The sequence below is a fragment of the Atta cephalotes genome, assembly GCF_000143395.1.
Source record: "Atta cephalotes unplaced genomic scaffold scaffold00002, whole genome shotgun sequence".
Taxonomy (NCBI): domain Eukaryota; kingdom Metazoa; phylum Arthropoda; class Insecta; order Hymenoptera; family Formicidae; genus Atta; species Atta cephalotes.
The window spans coordinates 799,056-826,263 of record NW_012130066.1 but is presented as its reverse complement, the minus strand read 5'-3'; the positions used below and the strand labels follow the sequence as shown (position 1 = coordinate 826,263).

The window sequence follows — 27,208 nt, the reverse complement described above, 5'->3', positions numbered from 1 at the left end:
ATATATATATATATATATATATATATATATATGACAATTATATATTCGATATTGATTGTCGAACCGTTTGAATTTAGCGCCCTCTTGACACTTACGATGACATAAGAAAAATCCATTCGTAGATTGTCCACATTAAAACAAAGGATAAGCGCCAAAAGTGGTTAGTTTTTCAAAGAACGCGTTTTCATAGCTTGGAATAACGGATTTACATTATTGATGACGAGATAGATTGAAAAAGAGCGATGCGAGACCTGCATTGAATTTCAGGTAACTGTACAACATTCGAGCGCTTCATGTCCCGTTCGTTTGCGAATTTTTTTTTCTCCTGTTAAAAGTTACGTGTCCGCATTGTCGATTGGAGTGTGCGTTGTAAACACCAACGTTTTTCGTTCGCTGAAAGGGTCGACAGTAAGGACACGATTGTTTCGATAATTGTTGCCCGATTCTCGAGTCTCGGTAGCGAAAGCGGGTAGAAGAGGGAAAGAAGCAGAGACTGAATGAAGTGGAACGTGCTCACGAATTTCATTTGGAAGACATGAAAACATGATAGGTAACGTTGAAATGTACGAGATAGAAACGACGAATCAACGAACGGCGAAATCGCGTCGAGTTGTCAATGATTCGAGATTTTGTCAGTCCGAATCGAAACGAGAATATTTGATTGCCACATTATTTTTTGCATGGTCTTTTAGCCATATAGATTTATACAGATTGCGCCTAATCAGCGCATAATCAGCATGAGATGTAATTCAATACTCGCGGTATCAAAACATTCGTCCCTCTACATTGCGAACGAAGGAGAGATAGTATTATTTCTTGTGGACTAATTATGCCTATATCGATATTGCAGGAGTCTCCAAATAGAAGCAAGAAGTACAATCCAGAAGACTGACACGGATAAGAAGTCATTTGACCTAAAAAAAATGTTGCCAGAGCGAGTCAACATGAGCCAGCAATCGACTTCTGAACTCGTTGTTTATATCACTCATGTGGAACCTGACGACATATACCTGAAGATATGGGCTCAAATGGACAAACAGGCAGCCACTGCCATCGAGCAGTATATATTTCCTCTGATAGAACAGTTTAATCAAGGATATGGCTGCCCATCTAAAACTAATAGGTTGATGGTTGGATCATTATGCTGTGCTAGATTTCGGACCGAAGGTTATTATCGAGCAAAAATAGTCAGTGTACGGCCTGATGGCATGATTGTTGTACAGTTTATTGACTATGGCAACATGGAGGCTTTATCATTGAACGATATTCATCTCTTGGATAATATACGTGGAGCAGAACCTTTACAAGCTTATCCAGCGATGGCAACTGAATTTACATTGCTTAATGTATTGCCTGTAAATGGCATTTGGGATAATAGAACGATTGAGTCAATTAAAAAGAGTCTATGTTACAATGAATACAGAGCATTGGTTCAGATGATGAATAATCATTGCCTGATAAAACTGTGGTACAACAATGAAGATTTCAGCGAGTTGTTGGTCAAGGAACGTATGGCTTTACCAGCCACTTTGCAAGATATGTTTAGGTATAACTTTTTATAATTAATTTTTTTAGGTTTAATGAGATATATTTTTAATCTTCTGCCAGCAACTTCAAAGACACAGATATTTTGATTATGAATTCATAAATTTAATCAAATAAAGAAAAAGTTTCTATTTTCAGTTAAACTAGATCTTAAAGATTTTCATGCTCAACGTTCATTTTCAGCATTAAAAAAGGTCATGATCAAAATTGAAACTTGGTATTCATCAATCTATCACGTGACTTATTTTGATGCCAAAAATAAGTGTCGAGCGTCGGCATGGAAAAACATCTTGCTTCAAAATATTTATATAATGTAAATATTTGCAAATACATTTTTCAATTTAATTAAAAAATATATTTGCTTTATATATGAGAACATCAAATACTAAGATCTGCTTTGATTGAAAATAGAAATTTCTGATTTATTCTTATTAGCTTAAATTTTATTTTTAATAAATTTGAATCTACAAAAAAAAGTAAATATACAATCTGATTTCTATGATAGCAAAAAACTTCCACAAGTATGCAAAATTTTTTTTAGATTTCTATACAATCTGGTAAAATTAATATAAAAATCTGCACTAAAATTCAAAGACTATTATTTAGTCGGTTCTTATTTTAAGATAGTTTCAAGTAATGTCTTAAGGCTAAAAGGTGTGTGACTCTAATTGTCTTATGATATCTTAAGATGGATTTAAATATAAGAACCAAGTATAACTAACATTAAAACTCTAAAACTCAGATTGCTGATGAAAAATGCAAAATTTCATATGGCCTACAGAAAATAAAAGACTACTTTCTTTTTGTATTGTTAAATAATTTATCATTCTTTATTATTTAGACCAAAACATACATCGCAATCACGAATGCTTCAACAAATACCATATCAACAACAAAATAAGGGCAATGTGAATAACTTTGCAACTATGCCAATGATGCAAAATCCAAATCATAATGCCAATGTACAAGGAATGTACCACAAGACTTTTTCTCCTAATGTAAATCAACCTAAACATATTGCTCAACCGATACTGCAGCATCCGCCGCCGCCACCCATTCAAGAAGCGCTCGTGTTTAAATCGCGAGTATTAGAAGTGGGTTCACGTCATGATGTGTTCATATCGCACGTAGAAGACGGCCCGCAAAAATTTTCTATACAAGTTGAAAGTGCGAGAGATGTACTGACTTGTCTTATGACTGAAATAAACAATCATCCGAAAAAACCATTGCAAGAACCACCATTACCAGGATCAGTTTGCTTGGGACGCTACAAGGATCCTGGAGGAGAGAGAGTACTATGTCGGGCGGTTGTAATGTCTGTTATGGAACATAAATGTAAACTCTATTACGTCGATTTTGGTCATACAGAAATTTTACCGTATACAGACATTTTTCAATTGCCACCTGAATATATTAATCCCAAGGTGCTCTCTATTCGATTTACCTTAAGCGGCTTAAAAGAATTAATTATCACACAAGAGATGAAAGAGTATTTTAAGGAACTAGTGTACAGAAGATTACTTATTCTACATGTCCGTCCACCAGAAGGACCACCGTTGATTCAATATGGCGACTTGTACGACAATGGTGTTAATGTAAAGGATCTATTGAAAAAAGCATTCCCAGAACCAGCTGCAATGGTGCCGATAACATATTCGTATCCACAATTAAGACGATTAACAAAAGATTTCCAGGAAGTTGTGTACGTTTCTTATGTAGAATCGTGTAAAAAATTCTTTGTGCAACTTGACAGTGGAGTAAAATCTCTCGAGTCAATAATGGCTGGCTTGACGCAATATGCTAAAACTGCATCTACTTTAAATATAGCACAACTGAAAGCAGGACAACCCTGTGCAGCTCTATATGATTCACAATGGTATGTTTTGAAATGGCATAATGTTCTCTACTGTTTTCTGAGTTGATAATGACTTCCTAATGTACTTTTTTGTTCTAGGTACCGTGCACAAATCCTTAGCATTGTTGGAGACAAAGTCAAAGTAGTATATGTTGATTATGGAAACGAAGAGATAGTATCTGTAATATCTCTTCGTGTAATTCATGATGACTTAGTAACAAAATTACCTGCACAAGCTATACAGTGTGCATTAAATGGTTATGAGGTGCTTTCATTAGATCAGGAAGTCTCCAATCATTTCGAAAGATTAACACTTGAGAAACGTTTTTATATGAAAGTAGTTGCTGCACAACCCAATGGCCTATTAGTTGACTTATTCGAATTTGATACAATGAGAAGTGTTCATCCTCAATTATTAAACAATTTATTCTGCGATAAAACTGAAAATTCTACAAGTTCGCGAAATGAAGAAGTTCAGCATTCTGTAAAGAATGAATTTCAAAGGTAATAAATCCTTAATTTGAAACGATATTGATATTAAAATTAAATATATTCAATGAACATTGATATTAAAATTAAAACAAACATTTCTCGTCACGAATTGCGTTACAACGATAATTTTCATGAATAATAATAATAATAATAATAATATATTTATTATTATTCACAAACTTCATAAAATTATTGAATAAGTTATATGCAATAACATTTGTTACATGCAAATCTCATATGAAAATCTAGAAAAATGCGTAACAACGTATATTTTATTATGATATAAAATTATGTTTAAGTTATAAAATACTTATATTTCATTATATTAAAAAATATTGACATTTTATGGTACAATCTCTTTTATATAATTTTTATATTATATTAAATTTTGTTTTAATTTTTAATGTCTTGTCAATTCTTTTTAGAAATAAATATTTAATATAATTGATAATTTTTTAACTGTCGTAGTTTTGTGAGATAGTTTTTTAACTTGGTTTTTTTATTTTTTTTTGTTTTTTTTTTTGTTTTGTTTTGTTTTATTGCATGTTTAAATAAAATTATTTTAATACAACTGCATTTCTTTTATAGTGAAGATAAAGACAAATATAATAAAAGAAGTAACATGGATTCTTGGAATCGTAACCAAAACGCTAAGCCTTTCCAAGACAATAAATCAAGTAATTGGAGAGATGAATCGTCTCAAGAAAAACAATATGATAATCGACGTGAGAAAAGCGGCACTTATTCCTATCGTGACAATTCACAAAACGATCGATTTATTAGAGATAAACCAACGAACAATAGATTTGATAGAGAGAAATCGTATAACAAATACGATGAAGGTGATGGAAATTCATTTAACAGAGATTCATTTAATAGAGGAACCTCTCGTGATAATGTAACAAATAGATTCTCTGGCAATGAAAGGAGATACAATCGTTACAATTCTGATAAAAATAGCGATAAAGATTCAGATACTTCCAAAGATAATGATAGACGAGGGAAAGGTGGTTTTAAACGTAATGATTTTAATGATAACCGAGGGGGGAATCGCAATGGTGGGACATCGGACAGATGGCAAACTTCAAATTGGAATGACAAAAAGCCATCTTATAAGGCTAATTACAGAAACGATAAATTTAATGGTATTTAATTTTTATAAATATGTATTTGATGTTTAATGTATAATATAAAAAGGTGATTTTACGATATATTTTATTAAATATAGGTGATAACAGCAATAATAGATTCAGAAAAGAAGATAATACATGTGACGTTACGTACAATCAGGTAGAAACAAAATTAATTATAATTAAATTATAAAATATTACGAAATATATGTTTGATAGCTTTCAATATTTATAAAATATCATATGCGCATTTATATTATTTACAGACAACTGAGTGTGAATCATGGAAAAGAAATAATCCAAATAATGGGTTACAGGACAATATTACTGCTAGCAAAAAATCTCAACTCATGAAAATTGATATTACTCTTGGTTCCATGAAGAATTGCGAACTTGTGTTTCTTAATAGTTCGTTGGATTTTTTTGTTCAGTTAAGTCCTGAATGCTTAGAATTAAATTCTGTTATGGAACGTATAGCTGCAATTTATGAGAATGGTGGAGATACAATGCAAGCTTCCGAAATACAAAGTGGTACATATTGTATTGCTCAATACTCAGAGGATCTTAAATGGTACAGAGCGGTAATCAAATCTGTAGAAGAGAGCAGCGCGACCGTGGAATTTGTTGATTATGGAAATACCGAATTAGTCAACTTTATGAATATTAAAGTCATTTTAGAAGAATTTCTACAGCTACCAATGCAAGCAGTACATTGTAAATTGCTCGGATTGACAAATGCGGGCAATGAGGAAGAACAACATGCGATTTTCTTGGAGAAGACTGATGGGAAATCTTTACAGGCGGAATTTGTTTTTGAAGAAAACGAAATGTATAAAGTACTGTTACGTGAAGTTGTTGATGATGGATCGAATATTAAGTATATAAATGAAGAGTTTTGCACAATCGCAGATTTAACAAAAGCGAAACAAACTGCAACAAATAAAAAAGCATTTAACACTGTGACAGAAAACAGAATGGTTACAAAGTATGCTCCTTCTGACTCAAAATGGCAAACAACTTTATATGAGCCTGAATCTAAACATAATATAATCGTGACATGGTTTATTAATCCTAATAAGTTATATTGTCAACTATTATCTAAAGAAACAGAATTTAAAATAATGATGAGCGAAATTCAAAAAATTTATATTAATAACAGTAAACCTGTAACACATAAATTGGAGGTAATTTCTGTTTTTATATATTTAGTCTACTTCACAGTTTTATTATTTTTATTCTAAGAACAGATTCATATATATTTATGAGAAGCAATACTGTAATCGAATAAATAAGAATAAAACTACTTGCTTTTTTTTTAGATTGGTTCAGCAGTTATAGCTATATTTTCTGAAGATAGAGCTTTCTATCGAGCAGAAGTTGTGAATATAGATACTCTAATGGATACATACGTAATTCGGTATATAGATTTTGGAAATTGCGCAAGCGTAAATCGACGTAATATTTATCCTGTTGAGAAAAAATTCATGCAGCTGCCTAAATTAGCAGTGCTTTGTTCCTTAAAAGATATTGGACCTAATAATAATTCGAATTGGTTCGGAGTGGATAATAACGCACTCGATGCATGCTTTAATGCTGATAAATATGAATGCACATTCCATAGTTTTAATGACGATCTATATGTAATTTCATTAAATCGTAATGGACAAGATGTGGGTAGTATGTTAATACAACAAAATCTTGCTGTCTCTACAAAAATTGAAACAGTCAGTGGTAAGAATTATTTTTAAATGCTTTTATATTTCAATGCACATTATAAGAGGTATTTTATAATAAATGTTACATTATATAAAAGATTATCAATATATTTTTTGTATTTTAATTGCAGAAACATCTGACATAAAAGAAAAAGAATTCAATGTAGAAAGAGTGGACATAAGTCTCTTGGATGGTCAAACTCTCAAAATGAGAATTTCTAATGTAGAAAGCACAACACAATTTTATGTTCAGCTTCCATCTGCCATAAAATGTGAAAACATTGTCGATCAATATATGGCTGATAAAGATACAAAGGTATTAGTACAAGTATATTTCAACTGTGAATCATATTTTGTCACACATATCGTTCATAAAATATAGAAAACTAAAAAAGTATCTTTCCATTTTTTAACAAACACTAACAGCTTAAAACAAGCTATGGTATTTGTTGATTATTTGTCATTATTTAGTAACGAGCAAAATATATTTAATAAATTTTTTCAATTTCCTAAACGATTTAACAAATTTGAAATTATTTCTTGAATTTTATGATTCTTAAATGTAATTATTATGGTGATGGAAAAGAAAATATTTCATGTATCTAAAAATTTAATATTTTGTTAACATAAAAATTGACTAACACTATGAATCTGATTAATCATGTAACAATTTATGACAGCTCGACATTTATGAATGAATCGAATTGTACCTTTCTAAGATTTTAATAATATTTAATTCCAGTCTCATGAAATAAAATGTCTTGAATATCATTGCACGATGTATGGTATTAACAGCTACATAATTAAAAATCAACCATAACATAATATCCTTAAAAATTTTTTATCATAATATTCAAATTTCCTAAAATAACAATAATTTAACATCGAAATAACTTATATCTTCTCAACCTAATGATCGATCGCATGAACTTAAGCGAATTTTATAAAGAGAAGAAACGATAATATCAGGTGATGCCGCGATTATCAACCCGCGAATTATGTCTTGGCGCGGGTTGTTTAGTCAATACAAATGGAACATGGAGACGAGCTGTAGTGATTAACTGTACACGGTCCATCGGGTTTGATGTAAAACTCATTGATACCGGGATGTACGATGAAATTTTGGATAATGTGAGTTTTCATAGATATTTATAAAAACTACAAGTTATATTGATTCCATCAAGCAAGTTAATACCATACATCATGTCGCAGTATAAAATTATGACATATTGAACCTGGTAGAAATTGTAAACTACGAATAAATAAATTTATAATTTTAATATTCATTAGTTTCTATTATTAATATGATAATGTTCAACGATCCAGGCTTTGGCTTTACCTGGAGAGCTCGCAGCCATGCAAAACCAAGCATTAGAATGTTCTCTACAAAATGTAACAGCGTCGCCCAAAGCAGATAAACAATTGAAAGAACTTGAAGGCACAGAAGTATTAATTTATGTGGAAGAAGTCAATAATAGCAGGTTTGTAAATTTTGCTAATTATAAATATAGAAACAAGTTTTTTATATTTCTATAAATATAAAAACAAAGTTAATGGATATTAACACCTTTTATTTATATAGACTTATCGTAAAATTGTACGATCTATTCGGTAATGGAATAATTAATATCGAAGAGAAGATATCACCCATATGTGTAATGCCCATTCTAAGTTCAACTCACAATGTCTTTGTATCATATGCGGATCATCATACTAACATCTGGTTGCAACGATATTTAGATATGGATCTTGAAACTAAACTAGCGAGAAATCTTCAACAATATTATGTTAATTCTGGACAAAATCTTAAACCAGAAATTCATTTATTATGCGCGACGAAATATTCAGACGATGGCCAATGGTACAGAGGGAAAATCATTAGTCTTACCGAAACGACGGCCTATGTAAATTATATTGACTACGGCAATTCGGAGGAAGTTGCCCTAGACTCACTCATGGTTTTGGAACCGCAATTTTATGAACCCCACCAATTAGGCATAAATGTATCATTGTCCGTATCTCTTACTGGCACTGAGGCTGAACAGAAAGATATATTGCAAACTCATTTGATGAGTAAAGATTTTGTAGCTACATTTTATAACGTGCACAAAAAGTGGATCGTCGATTTAACTGAAAACGGAGAAAAACTCAGTGATAAATTCCGTTCGTTGAATTTAGTAGAAATAGAACAAACATTTGAATCAACACCTCAACCAGCATCTCAGATACATGAAACAACACCTGGCAGATTCGACGTATGTGTATCTCATGTGGATTCTCCAAGTCAATTCTGGTTACAATACATGGATAAGATTACAGCTCTTAATGAAAAACAACAACAACTTCAGCTAGAAGTTTCCAATTTTTTGACGATAAATGGTATACTGGAAGAAGGCACTTTGTGCGTTGCCGTTTATACAATTGATGATCTCTGGTACCGCGCGGAAGTATTGGACGCAGATGAAGATATCACAACTGTCCGATTCATAGACTATGGCAATACTGATGTCATAGATAACAAGGCGAGCAACATTCGACAGATGCCGGACGACTGGAAGAACTTAGAAATATTCGCATTTAAATGCAGACTTGATGTTATTCCTGTAGATACAGAGGATTGGAGCGAGTTGACTTGCGAAAGATTCCAGAACATAGTAACATCAGTGGAAAGTCTTCAAGCTCTGATAGTAGCAGATACTATACCTAAGCGCGTAGAATTGTTCATAGACAACAAGAGTGTTAGCGAGATGTTAGTCGAAGAGAAACATGCCATTATAATTAATACCGAACAGGAACTCGTAAATGAGATAGTCGATCTTGAATTGGATCCGCATTCAGCCTTCGTGTGTCACATTAATTCACCGAGTGAGTTTTGGGTTCAGGAAGAAAAATCAGTTGCCGATTTAGAAGTGATGGCGGATAGATTCATGGTCGCCGATATGTTCCCGAAGATTGAAGAAAGGAAAGAAGGTTTGCTGTGTGTCGCCAAATATCCTGAGGACGAACAGTGGTACAGAGCGCGCATTGTCTCTCATGATAATGGCACGCAAGTCATATACATCGATTACGGAAATTCCGCAATATCCACCGAAATTCGTACGATTCCAGAAGACTTAGCGAATATACCGCCTTTGTCGCGAAAGTGCTGCTTGGAATTGCCATCGCAAGTCGCGGAATGGTCCGAGCAGGCACGTGAAAAATTCGTCAAACTGGCCGCAGACGGCGCGACAATTTTCCTCCTAGATGTTCTGAAAGACCAAGAAACATCGTTGGTGAAACTAACCTTAGACGGCCAAAATGTCGCTGACATTCTTGGTAATATGTGCGAGCAGAATTTGCCAGTTGTAGAAGAAAGATTGCCACCGCTCGGTGAAGAGAATTCGCCGAATGTGATGGTCAGTCACATTAACTGTCCAAATGAGTTCTGGATTCAAGCCGAAAGCAGTATAAGCGAACTGGAGGTAATGTCGGATCGTTTACGAGATGCAGAGAGTTTTCTTACGTTGAATAACCTCGATGTGGGCATGGTCTGTGCAGCTCGATATCCCGAGGACGGTTATTGGTACAGAGCAAAGATAGTTGGGCATTGTGAAGAGGGTACGGAGGTTTTGTATATGGATTATGGCAACTCTGCGGTTACGGAGGAATTGCGAGTGCTACCGGAGGATATCGTGAATATTCCCATCTTATCGAAACTATGCGCGCTGGAAAAACCAAATAACATTGTTGAATGGAGTGAAAAAGCTTGCGACAAATTTAAGGAACTCGCCGCTGAAGGAGCCACGATGTTCCAGTTTGAAAGTCTCGACGGAGACGATCCCATGCATGTTCGATTATGCCTAAACGGAACAAATGTTATTGATCTTTTATCTGAATGCGAAAATATTCCAGAGGTTGTAGAAATAGTCGAAACAGATGATGAAAATATTGCTGAAAATAATACTGAAAATAATACTATCGATATGGAAATACAAGAAACAATGTCACATGAGTATCAATTAATAAATTATAAAGAAACAGTATTAAATCAAACAGATGATGTGGAATGTATAAATCAAATGAAAAAGCTTGAACTTGAAGTAGCATGTAATGGATTGACTAACTCTAATATAAATGAGAAATGCGAAAACCAGCAAATTGCAAGCTTTAGCGAAATTAAAGAGAACATAGATGACAGTTCTGAAATTACAGTGGTTGAATGTACTTCCTCAATGTTGAAAGATATTATCAGCGCAGTCGTAATGGAGAAGGGTTTAGATGTCACGGTTAGAAATGAAACGATTTCTAATGCAATTACTTCTATCGAACCATATTTAACAACATCCTCGTCCAATATAAAAGAACTTAGCATTGACGAAATAATTGAAAATATGATAAGAAATGCCACTGATGATCTAGAATCACAAAAAATTGATGATGCAAATTTATTAATTGCAAGAAGAGACATTGAGAATTTGGAATCGAACAAAATTTTATCTGTAACGACTGAAGAACAGCCTCAGGACACGCAATTTCATACTAGTCAAGTTCAGAATGTGGAACAAGAAATATGCATTAAGATGGAACCTGATGCAAACGAGTCTTCAAAATACGAAATTTTAGAAATGATATCATGCTTGCCAAAAGAACAAATAAATCTCGAACAGATTCAAAGGCAAAATCCAACAAAGAACGGAACTATTCCTGAAAGTATAAACAATGGTTTGGAAAATCATTCTGAGAACACAGATACGAGTAATGCAGATTCTTCCTCGGGATTATCTTGTCCAGCGGAATCGCCCATAATTAAGACTGAGCCAATTGTGCAACATAGTCATTCAGAAAAACAGTCAGAAGATATACTTTGTATTTCTGAAGGCGAATCATCTAAGCTAAATGAAAGCAAAACAGAAGCAAAATGTTCTTTGACACCGAAAACATCATATTCGCAGAAAATTGTAGCCGCTGTCGTGAATCCCTATGTACAATCAGTCCTCGACACAAACGAAACTGACGAGGTACTCAGTATCTTAGAGGACAACATTCCTAAATAGATGGTATAATTTTATAACATAGCGGATACGTATTGCAAATTTATATGTACATACGCATTATGTACGTATAAATTTACAGTATAAGAATTTGTATAACGTAGATTTTGCAAAAGATCATTTTTATTTGCTGTGTTTTTTTATGTTTACATAAAATAAGTATGTAATGCATATTTAGCAAAAAAAGCTGTACATAACGTATGGCAAAAATTTAATTTTTTCTCCCTTTTATAAGCGACACAAATATCCCGCTTTTCTTACTAAATTTATTACATGTTGCTACTACGATACACGTTACACCAAATATGCAACCAAAGATTAATTTACTTAATCGATAGCTGATTACGTTTTTATGTCTGATGCTAATTAACTCGTTATAATATCGAATGATTATTGCTCTATCTTGAATGATAATTAATGTTCATGATTTTTTTTAAATTGTCTAATATGTTAAAACAACATCCTTCTAGTTTTTTGCTTTCAATTTGAGATAACTAAATTTTAGTTGAGATAACTAAACTAAATTTTTCTTTGTTCAAACAACATTATTACATTATATATTATTCGTACAATTTTTTTCAATATAATCAGCATAATCAATATAGTAAGCAAAGTATTACTTTGACGTACATATTTGGCAATTATATATAATCAAATATTTAGAGCAATTTTCTTAATCAATCAATTTTCTTGATCAATGCCATTTCTTAAGAAGTGAAATATTAATTTTTTTTCCATGAAATGCACGATTCTTTAAAAAAATAACATCTACAAATTATTTTCGCAACATTATAATTACGCAATATATATTGAGTCGTCCGGAAAGTTCGTGTCGCATAATAAATGAAATTAAAAATTTAAATCTTCTGCGTTTCCATTTTTCTTCAAAATCAGCACGAACTTTCCGGACAACTCAATAAAACAACATATAAAATAGTATTTAAACGTGATGTTTGTATGCAATTTGAAGTTTCTTTGAGCATTGTAATAAAATTATAAAGTGATTACATAATTATAAGAAAAAGAAAAGCTGTTTTTTGTGTCGTTATTATGTTGTGTACATTTCCTATATATTGAAACTATGTATACATAAATATTAAATCAAATGTGAATTGTAACTTCATTTTGCATCCTATGCCATGTATTGCAATTCCTTTATTTCTGCCTACAGTTCTTTATTAATATGTATAACATTATGATTATAGTGGATGACAAGCAAAGCTGTAATCTGTATAAATTGTAATTGTATTCTACTAAAATATATTTTTCTAATAAACATTTCAAGATATATTCTGCCGCGTAATAATTTTATAATTATCCGCATTTATATAATTTGTAATTTACAAATACATGAAATTTCATCATTCATTTATATTTTTATCTTTGTAAAATATTTTGTTACAGCGCTGTAGTATATAGTGGATTTTTCTTCGAAGACATACAAATTATTTCTCGAATTGTTCTGGTAACTTCAGATCTTCAAATTCCTTTTTTTACGTCTGCGTGCTCTGGCTTTATTAATTTAAAGAACTGTTATTAATGATTTTCAATTATGTATAAATACAAAATACTTCAATTACATATAATTAGCATCATTAAGTATATTTAATTACATAAATGATATCAATAATAATTATATGTAATATATATAAAAAATATTAATTATATATATATATATAATAAAGTATATAAATATACATTTTTTACTTTTTAAAAGTTTCATATTAAGATAGGTGCAATACATTATATTAAAAAAATAATATATATAAAAATATAATTCAATCATTGTTAAAATACGTGACAAAAATTTTAGATTTAATTTGCTTCGTATTTTAAAGTCACCCTTTCGTTTAGCGATTATTAAATTCCTTTTGACAATTGCATTGTAATTATCACGTTTCTCTTTGGCGAGGAATTCGCGCGCGAGTGCAACTTCGTCCTCTAGGAACCATCGTAGGGGACCTCGGCATCGTCTGCATCGTCCTAGATAAGCTGTACCTTTAGCCTTGAGAATTTTGCGTTGAATGGGATACGGCGACGGACCAATGTCCTGTACACGAAATTTCACTCCTGGTCCACCGCTGCTCAAAACGACGTTCGTCAAGGATGATGCAAACGGTGGGTTTCGCATATCATAGCGTTTCTCAGGATCTTGATCCTTTTCTTCGCAACAGAATCCATACGGTTTCTGTGGCAGCTGCGAGCGTGGCAATTTTGTGAGACTATGTTTACTCGGCACCTTTTTCATATTGCCTTTCAATCGATCGTAGATTTAAAAAATATTTTCTAAGGAATCATTTAGTGACCAATTAATAGATTATCATAATATATTTTAAGTGTACTTTCAATATTTTAATAAATTCCATGATGTAAGAAATTTTCTTACATCATGATCTCAATTCTTTTTATCATTTGTTGTCAAAATGAAACAGTTGAGAATTTCATTAGTAAAAAACAATAATAAATAATTAATAATAATAAATAATAATAATAATCATAATAATATATAATAAAATAATTAATAATAATAATCAGAATAATAATAATCATATTGCTGGAGATTTTTATATAATCGATCTCTTCAATTGTGACTTAAATCGTTTATTGTTAAAATTAAAATAATAATTGAAACAATTTTATGCTAAAAAGTTAATGAAAAATTTAATTATATGCTGGAGAGTGGAGAACAATATAATTCGGGCTTAAGAATGGGTTAGGAGGGTAAAATTTACCCCCATCATCTATTTTTCACCAATCACGTTCAATGTTAAAACGCTGATGTTTATATGAGGATCTGGATCTACGATGCCCGGTCCTAGATCTCAGCCCTCGTCACTGCTCGTCATTCATCATTCATGTTTCGAGACTTCGAGGTAAAAATTAGGTTAGATATCTAATGTTTAACATTGTGCGTGATTGTGTACGATTGTGCGATGGTGATAGCATATGATCGATTATTGTAGGACTCGCAGATCGAATTATGAATTCATCTACCCTGTCGACGAGCACTTTAGGGCACTCGACGGGGCAGAGAACGCCAGAATCTCAGGACTCAGAACTGACCTCAAGCGCGACTCAAACATCCAAGATCTTGAATCAAATGAAATCTGAATTACAAGAACAGAAGCAGCGCAAACGATTCCTCAAGGAACTTCATACAAAACGCGTACAATCCTTGCGAAAGGAACTGGACTATCTTAAAGCGACAGAGTGGAGATATCAATCTATAGATCGGTAAATATCATGTTTTTTTCTGTCCCTAGTATTTTTAATTTTTCATTGCTTGGTTGTTTCATTGATGACTTTACTTTTCTTATATACATTTCTATATTATTTAGACAAGAAGTACTTAGGATGTTTTTCAACAAAACATGGTACAACATATTATCCTTATTTAACATCAAACAACAAAGATATAATGATTTCCTGTGTTGCACTGTATCTATTAACAAAGTAAAATATAACCATTTCAAATAATTAGTACATGTTATAGTCAATAATGATATTGTTACATTATTTAACAGAGAATAGATATATATTATTTTATTGTAAAGTTATGTCAGTGCATTAGATACTAAAGCTTTGACTGCATTTTGTTATTCGTTATTAAATATTTACTAATAATTTCTTAAGGTTATTTTATTTGTGTGTTTTTATTGTATGACAAAGATTGCTACTTTTATTGTAGGTCAAAGTTTCACTACAAATGCTTTGAAACATTTAATTGACCAATCAAAAATTGCTTTAAAGCATTTGTAGCATCGCATTGACCGTACTCAAAAACTTGTAAATGAGATAATAATCTTATATGATAGGTTTTCAATACTTGCAATGAATAACAGAATACAGTCTTTAAATTATACTAATCCAATACAAATAACCGAATTTATCATGTGCCTCTTGCTGGAAAGTATCCCTAGGCCATGTTCACTTGATGCTCGCGATATTCTTGAAATTATTTTATCTTTTGTTGTTTATCAAATATTAGACAAAGATAAATAATGCTCGTGAGTATTATGATTCTTTTAAATATCTAAATTATCTTTTATGTTCATAGGTACTTAGATAGGAGCCAGAAGAATTAAAGATGTTGTCGTTAATGTATAATGGGATTCAATATGCTATGAGCTATGTGTATCCAAAGGAGAGTACAAAGAATACAGATGAAGAAATAAATGAAGTTATATCTCGTATAGAGCTCGCAAATGAGATCAATACAAACAAAACTGAAAAGGAAGAAGAAGCACTGAACGAAGAAGGATGTTATTACAAGACGGGAAGTATTTCCCACATCTCTACAGATTGCATCCTTATAGATGATTCCTATATATACGATATAATCGATGATTCGACTAATAATCTCAAAGTAGGTGATAAGATTTATTACCTGCTATATCTACGGGATCCAAATACAAAGCCAAAAGTACGAAAAATTATCTGTGTAATAGATGACGATTGGAATAATGAAAACATTAATGTAAAAAACAATGTCCACACTTGTATGACATCAACGAGCATAGTTGTTAAAGTGACAAAACGCGAAGGTCGAATCGCCATTGTCGAGCCGAGTAATATTCGCATTGACTTGTGCACAGTGCGATCCAACTTTATTCCCATAGTTGGTGATTGGTTGGTATTAGACTGCTTTGTCAAATTGAACAATGAATCTGAAGATTGGATGGGCGAAATCTTAGAGATTAATGGAATCAAACCGTTGCGATCTCAATTAAATTGTGGTGTGATATCAAAGTACAATCCAGAGAACAAGGTGGGAATAATTAATAAGAATATAATTTTTTATAAACGTTTGTGTGGTATGGGTTACATTCCCTGCATTGGTGACAATGTAGTGACTGAAAGCATAGAAAGCGATCAAGGACAGTACAAATGGAGATCGTTGACTATAACTCCATTAATGCAGGTAAGATTTTAGTTATTGCACGATTGCATTATTATATAATTTCTAAATTTCTTGTTTTTTTTTCTTATTTTAGACTCGAAAAAAATTAATTAACTTAACAACGAATAATATTCCTCCTTCCATATTAGATATCGAATTATTAAAAAACAAATATGGTATTGTCATAGATGACAAATTAGAATTTAATTTGGACATAGAAGAAGAGGGTACTCTGGAGGTTTCGATACAAAATAATGCCAGTTATGCTCATTTATTGCAAAGTGGTTCCTTTGTGCCACAGAAGACTCCATCTCAGTTGTCACTAGAGTCATCAATATGTACAAGTATTAGCACAGTGATAAATCCTTCAGAAAGCGTTACTTATACATTCAAATGCAAACCACAATTTATTGGTACGTCCGAGGAACAATTTATCTTTAATTTCAAAGACTTCAAGATAGCTAGAGTGTTTCATATAAATATCAATACAAAGAATATTTCACAAGTTTCACAAAAGTTCAATTCCGCATCTATTCAACAAAAAAGGGAGAAATTTTGTTTACCTGACTTGAATGAGTTAATTGAAACTACATGTATTCCTGGAGTAAGACCATCTAAACCGCCTGCATTTGTTAAAATACGCAATGGAATCTTCAAAATACCACGATACCTTTGGAATACAGTCTATGATGTGATGCAGAATAAAGTGTCACCCACGGAACGCGAAATCGCTATCGGAGAACAGGTACCTTGTCTTCAAAAAGAGCTTTCTTTTGAGACGTACAAGGACCGTTTTCACATTTTATTGTTTCTGGAAGAAATAAGTTTAATAATACACATACAAAGATATAACATGAAAAGTGCGATTCTGCGACGATGCGGTGATTATCTTATGCTTAAAGTGCCAGGATTAACAGAAAAACGACCTTCCCTCATGATTGGTGATAAAGTTGTAATATCTTTTCAGTGGGATGGCTCTAAAGGTAATATTTATAAGAAGTTTAAAAAGTTTATTTTTATATTATATTATATTCATACATAGTCACTACGAAAATTGTACAATACATTATATTTATTAAAAGTTTAGTAATATATGATATTTATTGGAAAGAGCGGATAAATATTTACTATTTATTATTTGACTATTGGATAAAATATAAAAAAGGAAGAGGATAAGCCATAATCTTGTGCACTGCACACTTGCGAAGAAACATCTAATGCCACAAATATCTCCGCTCCTTTCAATAAATATTATGTATTACTAAATTTTTATAGTTATCTAAAAATATTTTAAAACTAATTTCGGAATATCGAAATAATAATTTTATATATATATATATATATATATTTCTAATTTGTTTTGTAATAGAAAACCTAAAATACGAAGGCTTCATTCACAAAATAAAAAGTACTGAGCTCTTTTTGAAATTTAACCAAAAGTTTCATCATGAATACAATGGCGAAGATTGTCAAGTGTCATTTATAATGTCGAATGCTTCTTTGCAACGTTGTCACGTTGCTATTAATTTAGCTCTCAACCGTCTTGGACCTGATATTCTATTTCCTACCCGAGTAGTGCAAAAAGAACCACAATTTTATTTAGAAGAATGTGAAAACGAAGAAAAATCCATTGATATGCAACTTCACAATGAATCTATTTCTTCTAACAGTTCCAGTTTCTCTACCACTTCTGTCAGTGATACCTCTAATAATACTGTTAAAAGATTTCCAAGAATGTCAGTAGCGGATAGACTTTTCAGTGTTAAATCAGTTGAATCAGTATTTAAAAAACCAATGTCATCTACTGAAACAAAAATGAATCCGAATTTTGAAATGAATTTGACAAGTGCCAATGATGATAAAATTAATATTGCTGATGCCACAATTTCAAGGACAATTTCAATGCCAAATGGATCAATCATTCAAACTAATGATGAACTAAAATCATATATTATTCAAATAAAGAAACGAAAATTAAATTGGTTCAATAAAAAATTGAATTATTATCAAAAGGAAGCTGTGAAAAACATATTATTGGGATTAGCACGTCCACTACCCTATATTATATTTGGCCCGCCTGGAACAGGAAAGACAGTAACTATATGCGAGACAATCTTACAAATTTTAACCGTAATTCCCGAAAGCAGACTTCTTGTAGCAACACCGTCAAACAGCTCGGCCAACTTAATAGCGGAACGCTTATTAGATAGTAACATACTTAAACCAGGTGATATGGTATGTTTTCGTTTTCTATTAATTTCTTTATTATTATACTATAGTTTCTGATTTATTATAAAAACTAATAAAATTTTTAACAATTTCATATATTCGTTAATAAATAAATTCGTTAATAAAGAATTATAAAAAGGATCATATTATGAATTATTAAATAATTCCGTTTTCTCTGTATTTGTTCATTGTATGTATATGCCATAGGTTCGACTGATAGCTTACCATTGCTTGAATACCAATATTATACCTGAGGAACTATTACCTTACTGTGCCACAGCGGAATTAGCTGAGGAAGGAACAGTAAATCGTTTCTATCATGATAAAAACGGAATAAAAATGAACTGTCCTATGTCCATACTGGGTCGCCATAGAATTACTATCGGCACTTGCAACATGTTGGGAATATTACACAACATGGGTTTTCCCCGTGGCCATTTTTCGCACATTCTAGTCGACGAGGCGGGTCAAGCGACTGAACCAGAGATCATGATTCCCTTGAATTTCATTCATTCTGATTACGGTCAAGTGATACTCGCAGGCGATCCAATGCAACTTGGGCCTATCGTGCAAAGCCAATTAGGATCATTTTTTGGACTCAGTGTATCATTCCTTTCGAGACTTTTACAGCAATTTCCTTACCAGAGGGATCCTGACGGATTCGAGACCTGCTATGATCCCAGACTTGTTACGAAACTTGTAATGAACTATCGCAGCTTACCAAAAATATTGCATCTACCAAACATGCTATTTTATGAATCGGAATTACAGCCGCAAGTATGTATGTCTAACTATTGCTATTATGTCAAATTCTGATTTTTGTAAGTCAATTATAACTTATTTGTTTGCTATATTTAGTTGTCGTCTGAGACTAGTGAGGAAGCTAAACTATTGGAAATATTGAGAGCAGAGCTGCCCGAGAAAGAGGGATCACCATCAGCCATAATCTTTCATGGGATCAATGGTGAGAATTTCCGAGATGCCGAGAGTCCAAGCTGGTACAATCCTGAAGAAGCTGCACAAGTATATCTCTATTTGTCGAAGTTGTATAAATGTGGACTTGAACCGGATGATATAGGAATTATAACTCCTTATTATAAACAGGTATACATGAATATTTTAAATAAAATTCTGTCATTTGTTAAAAGTCTTTCTTCCTTTTCTATGAAAATCATTTGTATCAAGGTGGTGCAAATTCGAGATCTGCTATTGGAGCTAAATCTTAAGTTACCAAAAATCAGCTCTGTGGAAGCATTTCAAGGTCAAGAAAGAAAAGTAATTATTATTTCGGCTGTCAGATCGTGTAATAATTTAGTTGCTGAGGACATCAAGTATTCTCTAGGCTTTGTTGCTTCGCCCACTAGACTCAACGTCGCAATTACTCGTGCTCGCGCTCTACTTATTATCTTAGGAAATCCAAAATTACTTGTTTTAGATCCGACTTGGAGGAGCCTTCTAACATATTGTATTGATTGTGGTGGATATACGGGATGTAACTTTTCACTTTCGTAACAAATCTTCAAAACGCGTAAAAATATCTCATAACATTATATAAGAATCATAGTATACTTAAATAATATTTAAGACATAATTATTATAACTATACTTATAAATAATTATGATTCTATATTTCTTAGTATGCTGTTATTACAATCGAACTGCCAATTTCGAAATTCTACAACTAATAAAATTATATAGCAGCCTTTTCTAAAATCCTTGAATAAAATATTTTTATTTTTTGATACTTTCTATTAACAAAGACAGGATACTCGATAGAATAACTTATAATGATTTATAATGACTTATAGTTAAACTAAAAATTTGTATATATGAGGATAAGATACACAATACTCTTCGAAAAATTTTCATAACAAAATTTCGTAACAAAATTTTAAAAGCTTTAAACTGTTGAACTTATCATAGCACTGATTGTGAACTAAATCAAAGATTTTATCATACTACAAAACTAATACAATCATAATTCGCAAATCATCGTTTTTGAAATATAATCAAATACCTATTTACTTAAATATACTTGAAATAATGAGAAACGGCAATGTTCGAAAATGGTATACAATAAATAATGCGATGTTTTCTCTTATAAAATGTTATTGATTATTCATTATTTATTATAGTATAGTTTGACAATTCCAAGATACTGACAGCGAATAAAAATAAGTACATCTGATTCATGATGTCACTTATGCAGTATTTCTTTACATTTGGAAGCCTGATTACTATTAATAATCAGAGGTGGAATATCTCTTTTGAGCACTACTCCTCCACGTTGTATCGAGTTGTCAGAAATCCAAGTTCCACGAGTGATACTGAAACAAAAGTGAAATTGTTTTTAAAATTTATACGCAAGAAAAATACATTTTAAAATGTCACACTTTGTAATGATTACATGTAATGATAAAAAGCAATATGAAAAGAAACAGAACATTTCAGCTTAGTGTGATTGGCAAGAACAATAAATTCAACAAATACGAGTACATGTGTAGACAAACATCAAAATAATATATTAGAAATTAGAAATACAAAAATTAAAGATTGCATAAGACATATAAAAAAATCTGATTAGATATTAAATATAACTAGACACATAAATAAATTATTGTGTATACCATTACATACTTAACATTAATTTGTAATATGCATAACTTTACTTCACTTTTACTTTTCTCATGTCTACTGCAATGTTTTTTGCGTTAAATGAACCAAATGATATACGCGCAATACGATTGTGAATGATACTGACCTCTGTTAGTTCCACACTATACTTACTGGGTCTTGATTCTTCGCTTTTAGTTTTCTCTCAATTAGATTTTCTAACGCCTCGCTTCGTACACTCAATGTCTCAATCTTTTCAACCAATTGTTGATATGGAGACGCTGGCTGTCCTCCCATTACTACATGTCCCAACTTGCTGTCAATCTTGGCGTCTAAACGTGCATTGCGAATTAAGTTCACAATCCAGCACTCCGCAACATCCGCCTTCATATTTAGTTTCTCCGCAAGCATTCTATGAATAATATAAAAATTAAAAATAAATGTGTGTGTGTGTGTGTGTGTGTGTGTGTGTGTGTGTGTGTAATGTGATTCTAAAAGACATAATTAATGTATAACTAATAAAAAAATAATTAATCAAATTTTGTTTTTATAACCATGATGCAAAAAAATTACATACTGGATACTAATGCATTGATGAATTCTGCAGAATGTTTCGAAAATCATCAACCGTGCATTTTCCACAAATTCATTCAATAGAGCGATTAGAAAGAAATCGTTAAAGACGACAGTCTGGCACTCTTGCAACTTCTGCCGAGCTCCATCAAAGTCAAAATTAACGTACAAATGTTCCAAAAATTCTGTGATGGGATCTCGATAGGTATAAGATTCCTATATACGTAAAAATAACATTTTTTAAGATATATATATATATATATATATATATAAAACATTTCAATAATACAATATAAAAAGTATCAGTTTCTCATTATTAATTATTATAAATTTTTCAACAAGTTTGAACCAACATTATTAAACTATTAACTAATACTCCTTTTTTAAAATTTTTTATTCTCTTAAATTAGATTAATTATCGACACTTAAAAAATTTGCACGAATTTTTATATTTTATAAAGTAATGATTTCAAATCTGACCTGTTGTATTACTTTTACGAGATCCTTCAGAATAGACCGCCTAGAACGATTGACAATAACTGCTGCAGCCAAGTAACGAAGTATATGCGGACACATTGTTTGAATAGCATTTAAATAACTGCAAAATGCATTAGATTACAATTTTATAATTTTCATAAATATCATTAATATTACATTATTAAAGCAGTTTTTTAAATTTACATAAGTATCTGCGTAAAGTATTTCTGATACTTCATTATACCTCAATTTTTTTCTTTAATGGTTTACAATTAAATAAAGACTGATATTCTAGATATCTCATAGATAAAAATAAATGCATAAAAATTTTTTTAATTGTAAAACAATTTCCACTAAATATAGTAATATGTATAAATTCATTCATTTGTTTAATGAATTTATAAGGCTGAGGTATCCTGAACATTTCACACGAGTATATGGCAAATTAAATACTTTCTTAACAAATTGTACATACTGTGGCCGATAGAGGAACATCTCGATAATCAGATCTCTTCCCTTTACATGATTAAAGAATACAAATAAACTCCAGTGAATGAGCCATGTGCGTTGCTGTAATACTTGCAGCGAATTGCCAATAACATTACTATCGATATATTCTCGCAACTTATTCACGTCCTCCAATGCTGTTTCCCAATTTTGTACAAGAATCTCTGATGCCAATTTTCCCCACAAAACATTTAAATAATTCTAAAAATTAAATATACAAATATTAATATTAATTAATATTAAATATTAAAATAGATAAATAAAATAGATAGATTTTATAAAACATTATATTCAATTTTTATAATTATAAAAATTGATATTACCTTATCAGTAGGAGGCATAATCAGCATATAGAAGTATAAATATGATGTAGAAACAGAATAATTACCACATTCATAGCGATACTTTGCCAGCTTTACAAAGCTGTCCATCATTTCTACCCTAAACTGTATATGCAAAACTACGTCAATATATATTTTTCACATTTATAATATCATTTATAATCTTGTTAGAATACTTAAATAAAAATTTCCTTATTTAACATAATAATAACTGTTCTACCTACATCTGATTCTTGAGTAAGATAATTATTAAGCGCTTTGGAATCACGCATGTTTTCCATTTTCTTCATAACTTCCTCATTATTCATAAGAGCAAGCACTACTGAAACATTATTTTGGAGTACGCCAAGCTCTTGTAATACATCAGCACGTCTGGATTTTATTTCCTACAACATCGCTATGTTAATTCATTATTTAATCTTTAAATAAGATCATTATTTTCTCTTCATTACTATTGTTTGTATCTGAGTTGATTTTCATTATTTTTACAAGTATACAAAAATTATTAAATGATTCTTACATATTTTAACTTCTTTAGAAAGTATTTGTAAGATTAATTAAAAAAAGAAAAAATAGATTATTATATAGCCAAATGCATTTATATATTAAAAATAAAATTATTAAAAAAAAATATTTAAAAAAGAAACATAGAACATGAATGACCCATTATGTGTACTAAAGAATAAACACAATCTGTAACAAGAATATGTAACAAGAAATTGAATCCATGATGATCAATTTTTTCACAATCCCGTAACAGTGACACACATGATGAAACGCACCTCCGGTACTTCTACGTTGGGATAAAGCTGTTTCCTAATGTCGATGGTGTAGTCAATCATATTCGTCTTGCTGAGAATGTCAAGTTTCGCATGTAACAGCTCATCCTCGTCGTAAATCTGCAACGCACTACATGTGACATAACCAAAACGCAAGTGTCGCGATGTCGCGACACCCGGCTCCATACCTGCTTCGCCGATAGGAATTCCAGCAGAGGAAACACCAAGTGGCGGTCCAAGTATTGACCTATGCGAGACGTTAAGTCGAATTTCGCCATTGCGGCGCCTTCGGTTTAACGTCAATTAACTCGTAAATGCCAAACCTGGCTCCGTACTCTCACCTCACCGTGATCACGCTAAATGAAAAGACATTCTCACACAACGTGGCGCTGAAAGATATGAAGTTAACAACAGTTCATAAGCAATCGACGCAAGTTTGCCATTCACCTAGGCAGAAACGAAAAGTCACTGAAAAAAAACCGATTGCCATTCAAAAGGGTAACCTAATAAAAAAATTATATTTTATTTAAATAATCTTTTTTTTAATTTGATATTATTCTTAATATTAACAATTAATTATATAAATAATTATTATAATATAATTAATTTTGTTTATTTAGGAAGTTTCGTCGCGTTAAGATTGTCACTTTGATTCAAAATAACTTGATGATTGCATACGATTTCAGTACAGTACATTTGGAAGAAAGTGAAGGTGGTAGAGTTATCGTTAAAATTTTTCGAACAGTTTTAGGCATCATCTGTCGCCGAGGTAAAGTACTCGAGTTGACAGAATGCCACCGAAAAAACCGCCGGCGCCGAGCAAAAAAGCGGAGCAAAAGAAAAAAGAAAAAGTTATCGAGGTAAGAGACACTTTTTGTGTCTAACCAAAAATTTTGGTATTCCACATGTTTTCTAGATAAATATATGAAACTAATAAATTTATGGTACATTTTTTAATATATATGCATATCAAACTTAATGTACTTAAAATCTGAACTTCCTTTTTCTTTTAAGGATAAAACATTTGGTATAAAAAACAAGAAGGGTGCCAAACAACAGAAGTTCATTCAGCAAGTTGAAAAGCAAGTGAAATCTGGTGGTGTAAATCCCCGCAAAGTCGAGGATCCCAATGCTAAAAAGTTGGAGAAGGAGAAGAAGCTAAAGGAGCAAAAGGAATTAGCTCTTATTTTTAAACCTGTTCAAGCGCAGAAAATCGATAAAGGTACTGAATACATTGATAACAATAGAAAGCTGTCAAATACTAAACATATCTTTAAATAAAAAAATATAACAAAATAATTTTTGCAGGCATAGATCCTAAGTCTGTTGTATGTGCATTTTTCAAGCAAGGACAATGTACAAAAGGAGATAAGTGTAAATTTTCGCATGATTTAAGCATTGAGCGGAAAGCTGAAAAACGATCTTTATATTGTGATATGAGAGACGATGATAAAGAAGAGGATACAATGGATAAGTGGGACGAGGATAAATTGAAAGAAGTTGTGGAAAAGAAACATGGCAGTGGCAGTCGTCCAACTACTGATATCGTAAGTTGTATAAATAGCATCATAATTTAATTGTAGGAAATCATTTGAATGTTTGTTCAATTTATGAGAATATAAAACAAAATTCTTTTTCGCTAGATATGCAAACATTTCTTAGAAGCAGTAGAGAAGTCGAAATATGGTTGGTTTTGGGAATGTCCGTCTGGTCAAAAATGCATCTATAGGCATGCTTTACCTCCTGGATTTGTCTTGAAAAAAGATAAGAAAAAGGAAGACAAGAAGGATGAGATTTCCCTAGAAGATCTCATAGAAACAGAAAGAGCCAATTTAGGACCTAATCAAGTATGAATGTATTATTATAAAATATATTGTTATGTAAAACTCGGATAAAAAATAAATTTTACATAAAAAATATATAATATAGTATACTAAGATTATATAATAATCTTATATAATAAAAATTTTCAACAGACTAAAATAACGTTAGAGACATTCTTGGCTTGGAAGAAGAGAAAGTTGAAAGAGAAACAGGAACAAGCAATCAAGGATGAAGAGAAAAAGCGAAATGATTATAAAGCTGGTCGCCAAGTCGGTATATCAGGAAGAGAAATGTTTTACTTTAATCCAGATCTTGCAGCAGGAGATGGTAAGTTTTCATTATATCTCATTAAAATTCCACTAACAATTTATTATTTAATTGCTTAATTTAATACCAACGTTATTTAACTGTAGGTATCGATGAAGGAGATGAAGCAATATCTAGTTATGTTCGTGAAGAAGATGAGTCTGAAGATGTACAGTATAGGGAACTCGATACAGATCGTCTTGCTTTTGAAGCTAGCGAAATCGATAGTAATGGTATCACAGTAGCAGCTGAAGATCGGTTAAAAGCCAGCAATACCACTGATAACAATATAGATACTACAGGTTGCAATTATATTAATTAATGTTAATATGTTTAGTAACATATTATTCACTGATAAAATACTTTAAACTAACCATACAAATCATAATAAATGATTTATTATTTTAACTCTTATATAAAATGAATTATGTACAGTCATTAAATATATCCGCATGTAAACAATATTTCTAAATATTAGAATTTACGTTTTTATTATACAGACAATAAGAAACATATTTATTATTATACTATATATTATTTGTTATAATTAATATTTAATTTCTATTGCAGCAACTATGGGTGAGGGTGCTGTTGCCGTAGCCATTAATGAAAATCTTTTCGTGGAAGAAGACCTAGAGGGCTTGGAAGAAGAATTGGGGGACCTGGACTTGGAGGAGTAAGCCAGATGTCCCCGATTGTGTCTCCTCACTATCCCTCTGTTTTATCTTTTAAATACGTATCACTCGGATAATCATTAATCTTCAGTGTGATGCATTGTATATTGTATATATTGTATCGTGTTTACATAAATACTGTATTTGTGTATTCGAACATGTATACAGAAAGCTGACATCGCGCAAAGTGATATATCAGAACTCAATACCGTCTCCAT

The 27,208-nt window shown here is 31.6% G+C and overlaps 5 protein-coding genes across 5 annotated transcripts; 3 read left to right on the top strand and 2 right to left on the bottom strand.

Moving 5' to 3' along the window:
* The first annotated feature begins 1,028 nt into the window (after positions 1–1,028).
* LOC105622554 (maternal protein tudor-like) lies at positions 1,029–11,770 on the top strand. Its single transcript, XM_012203973.1, has 10 exons — positions 1,029–1,546; positions 2,387–3,421; positions 3,500–3,904; positions 4,481–5,037; positions 5,121–5,182; positions 5,289–6,206; positions 6,342–6,753; positions 6,836–7,053; positions 8,064–8,218; positions 8,320–11,770. The coding sequence occupies exons 1-10, from the start codon at positions 1,029–1,031 to the stop codon at positions 11,768–11,770; spliced, it is 7,731 nt and encodes a 2,576-aa protein (XP_012059363.1).
* Positions 11,771–13,289: 1,519 nt separating this feature from the next.
* On the bottom strand, positions 13,290–14,015 carry LOC105622543. Its single transcript, XM_012203962.1, has 2 exons — positions 13,610–14,015; positions 13,290–13,297 (listed from the first exon to the last, which is right to left on the bottom strand). Exons 1-2 carry the CDS (start codon positions 14,013–14,015, stop codon positions 13,290–13,292), a joined length of 414 nt encoding a protein of 137 aa, XP_012059352.1.
* Positions 14,016–15,854: 1,839 nt separating this feature from the next.
* LOC105619558 (probable RNA helicase armi) lies at positions 15,855–20,408 on the top strand. The gene is made up of 6 exons (XM_012201078.1): positions 15,855–16,688; positions 16,762–17,650; positions 18,037–18,902; positions 19,104–19,673; positions 19,755–20,000; positions 20,082–20,408. The coding sequence occupies exons 1-6, from the start codon at positions 15,855–15,857 to the stop codon at positions 20,406–20,408; spliced, it is 3,732 nt and encodes a 1,243-aa protein (XP_012056468.1).
* Positions 20,409–20,987: 579 nt separating this feature from the next.
* Positions 20,988–24,464, bottom strand: LOC105619547 (eukaryotic translation initiation factor 3 subunit E). The gene is made up of 9 exons (XM_012201067.1): positions 24,375–24,464; positions 24,190–24,306; positions 23,632–23,793; positions 23,390–23,512; positions 23,035–23,267; positions 22,563–22,680; positions 22,087–22,298; positions 21,684–21,921; positions 20,988–21,223 (listed from the first exon to the last, which is right to left on the bottom strand). The coding sequence occupies exons 1-9, from the start codon at positions 24,462–24,464 to the stop codon at positions 21,197–21,199; spliced, it is 1,320 nt and encodes a 439-aa protein (XP_012056457.1). The 3' UTR covers positions 20,988–21,196.
* A 513-nt stretch (positions 24,465–24,977) lies between these two features.
* On the top strand, positions 24,978–26,996 carry LOC105619535 (zinc finger CCCH domain-containing protein 15 homolog). Its single transcript, XM_012201056.1, has 7 exons — positions 24,978–25,046; positions 25,201–25,408; positions 25,495–25,733; positions 25,830–26,033; positions 26,163–26,337; positions 26,424–26,618; positions 26,887–26,996. The coding sequence occupies exons 1-7, from the start codon at positions 24,978–24,980 to the stop codon at positions 26,994–26,996; spliced, it is 1,200 nt and encodes a 399-aa protein (XP_012056446.1).
* The last annotated feature ends 212 nt before the right edge of the window (positions 26,997–27,208 follow it).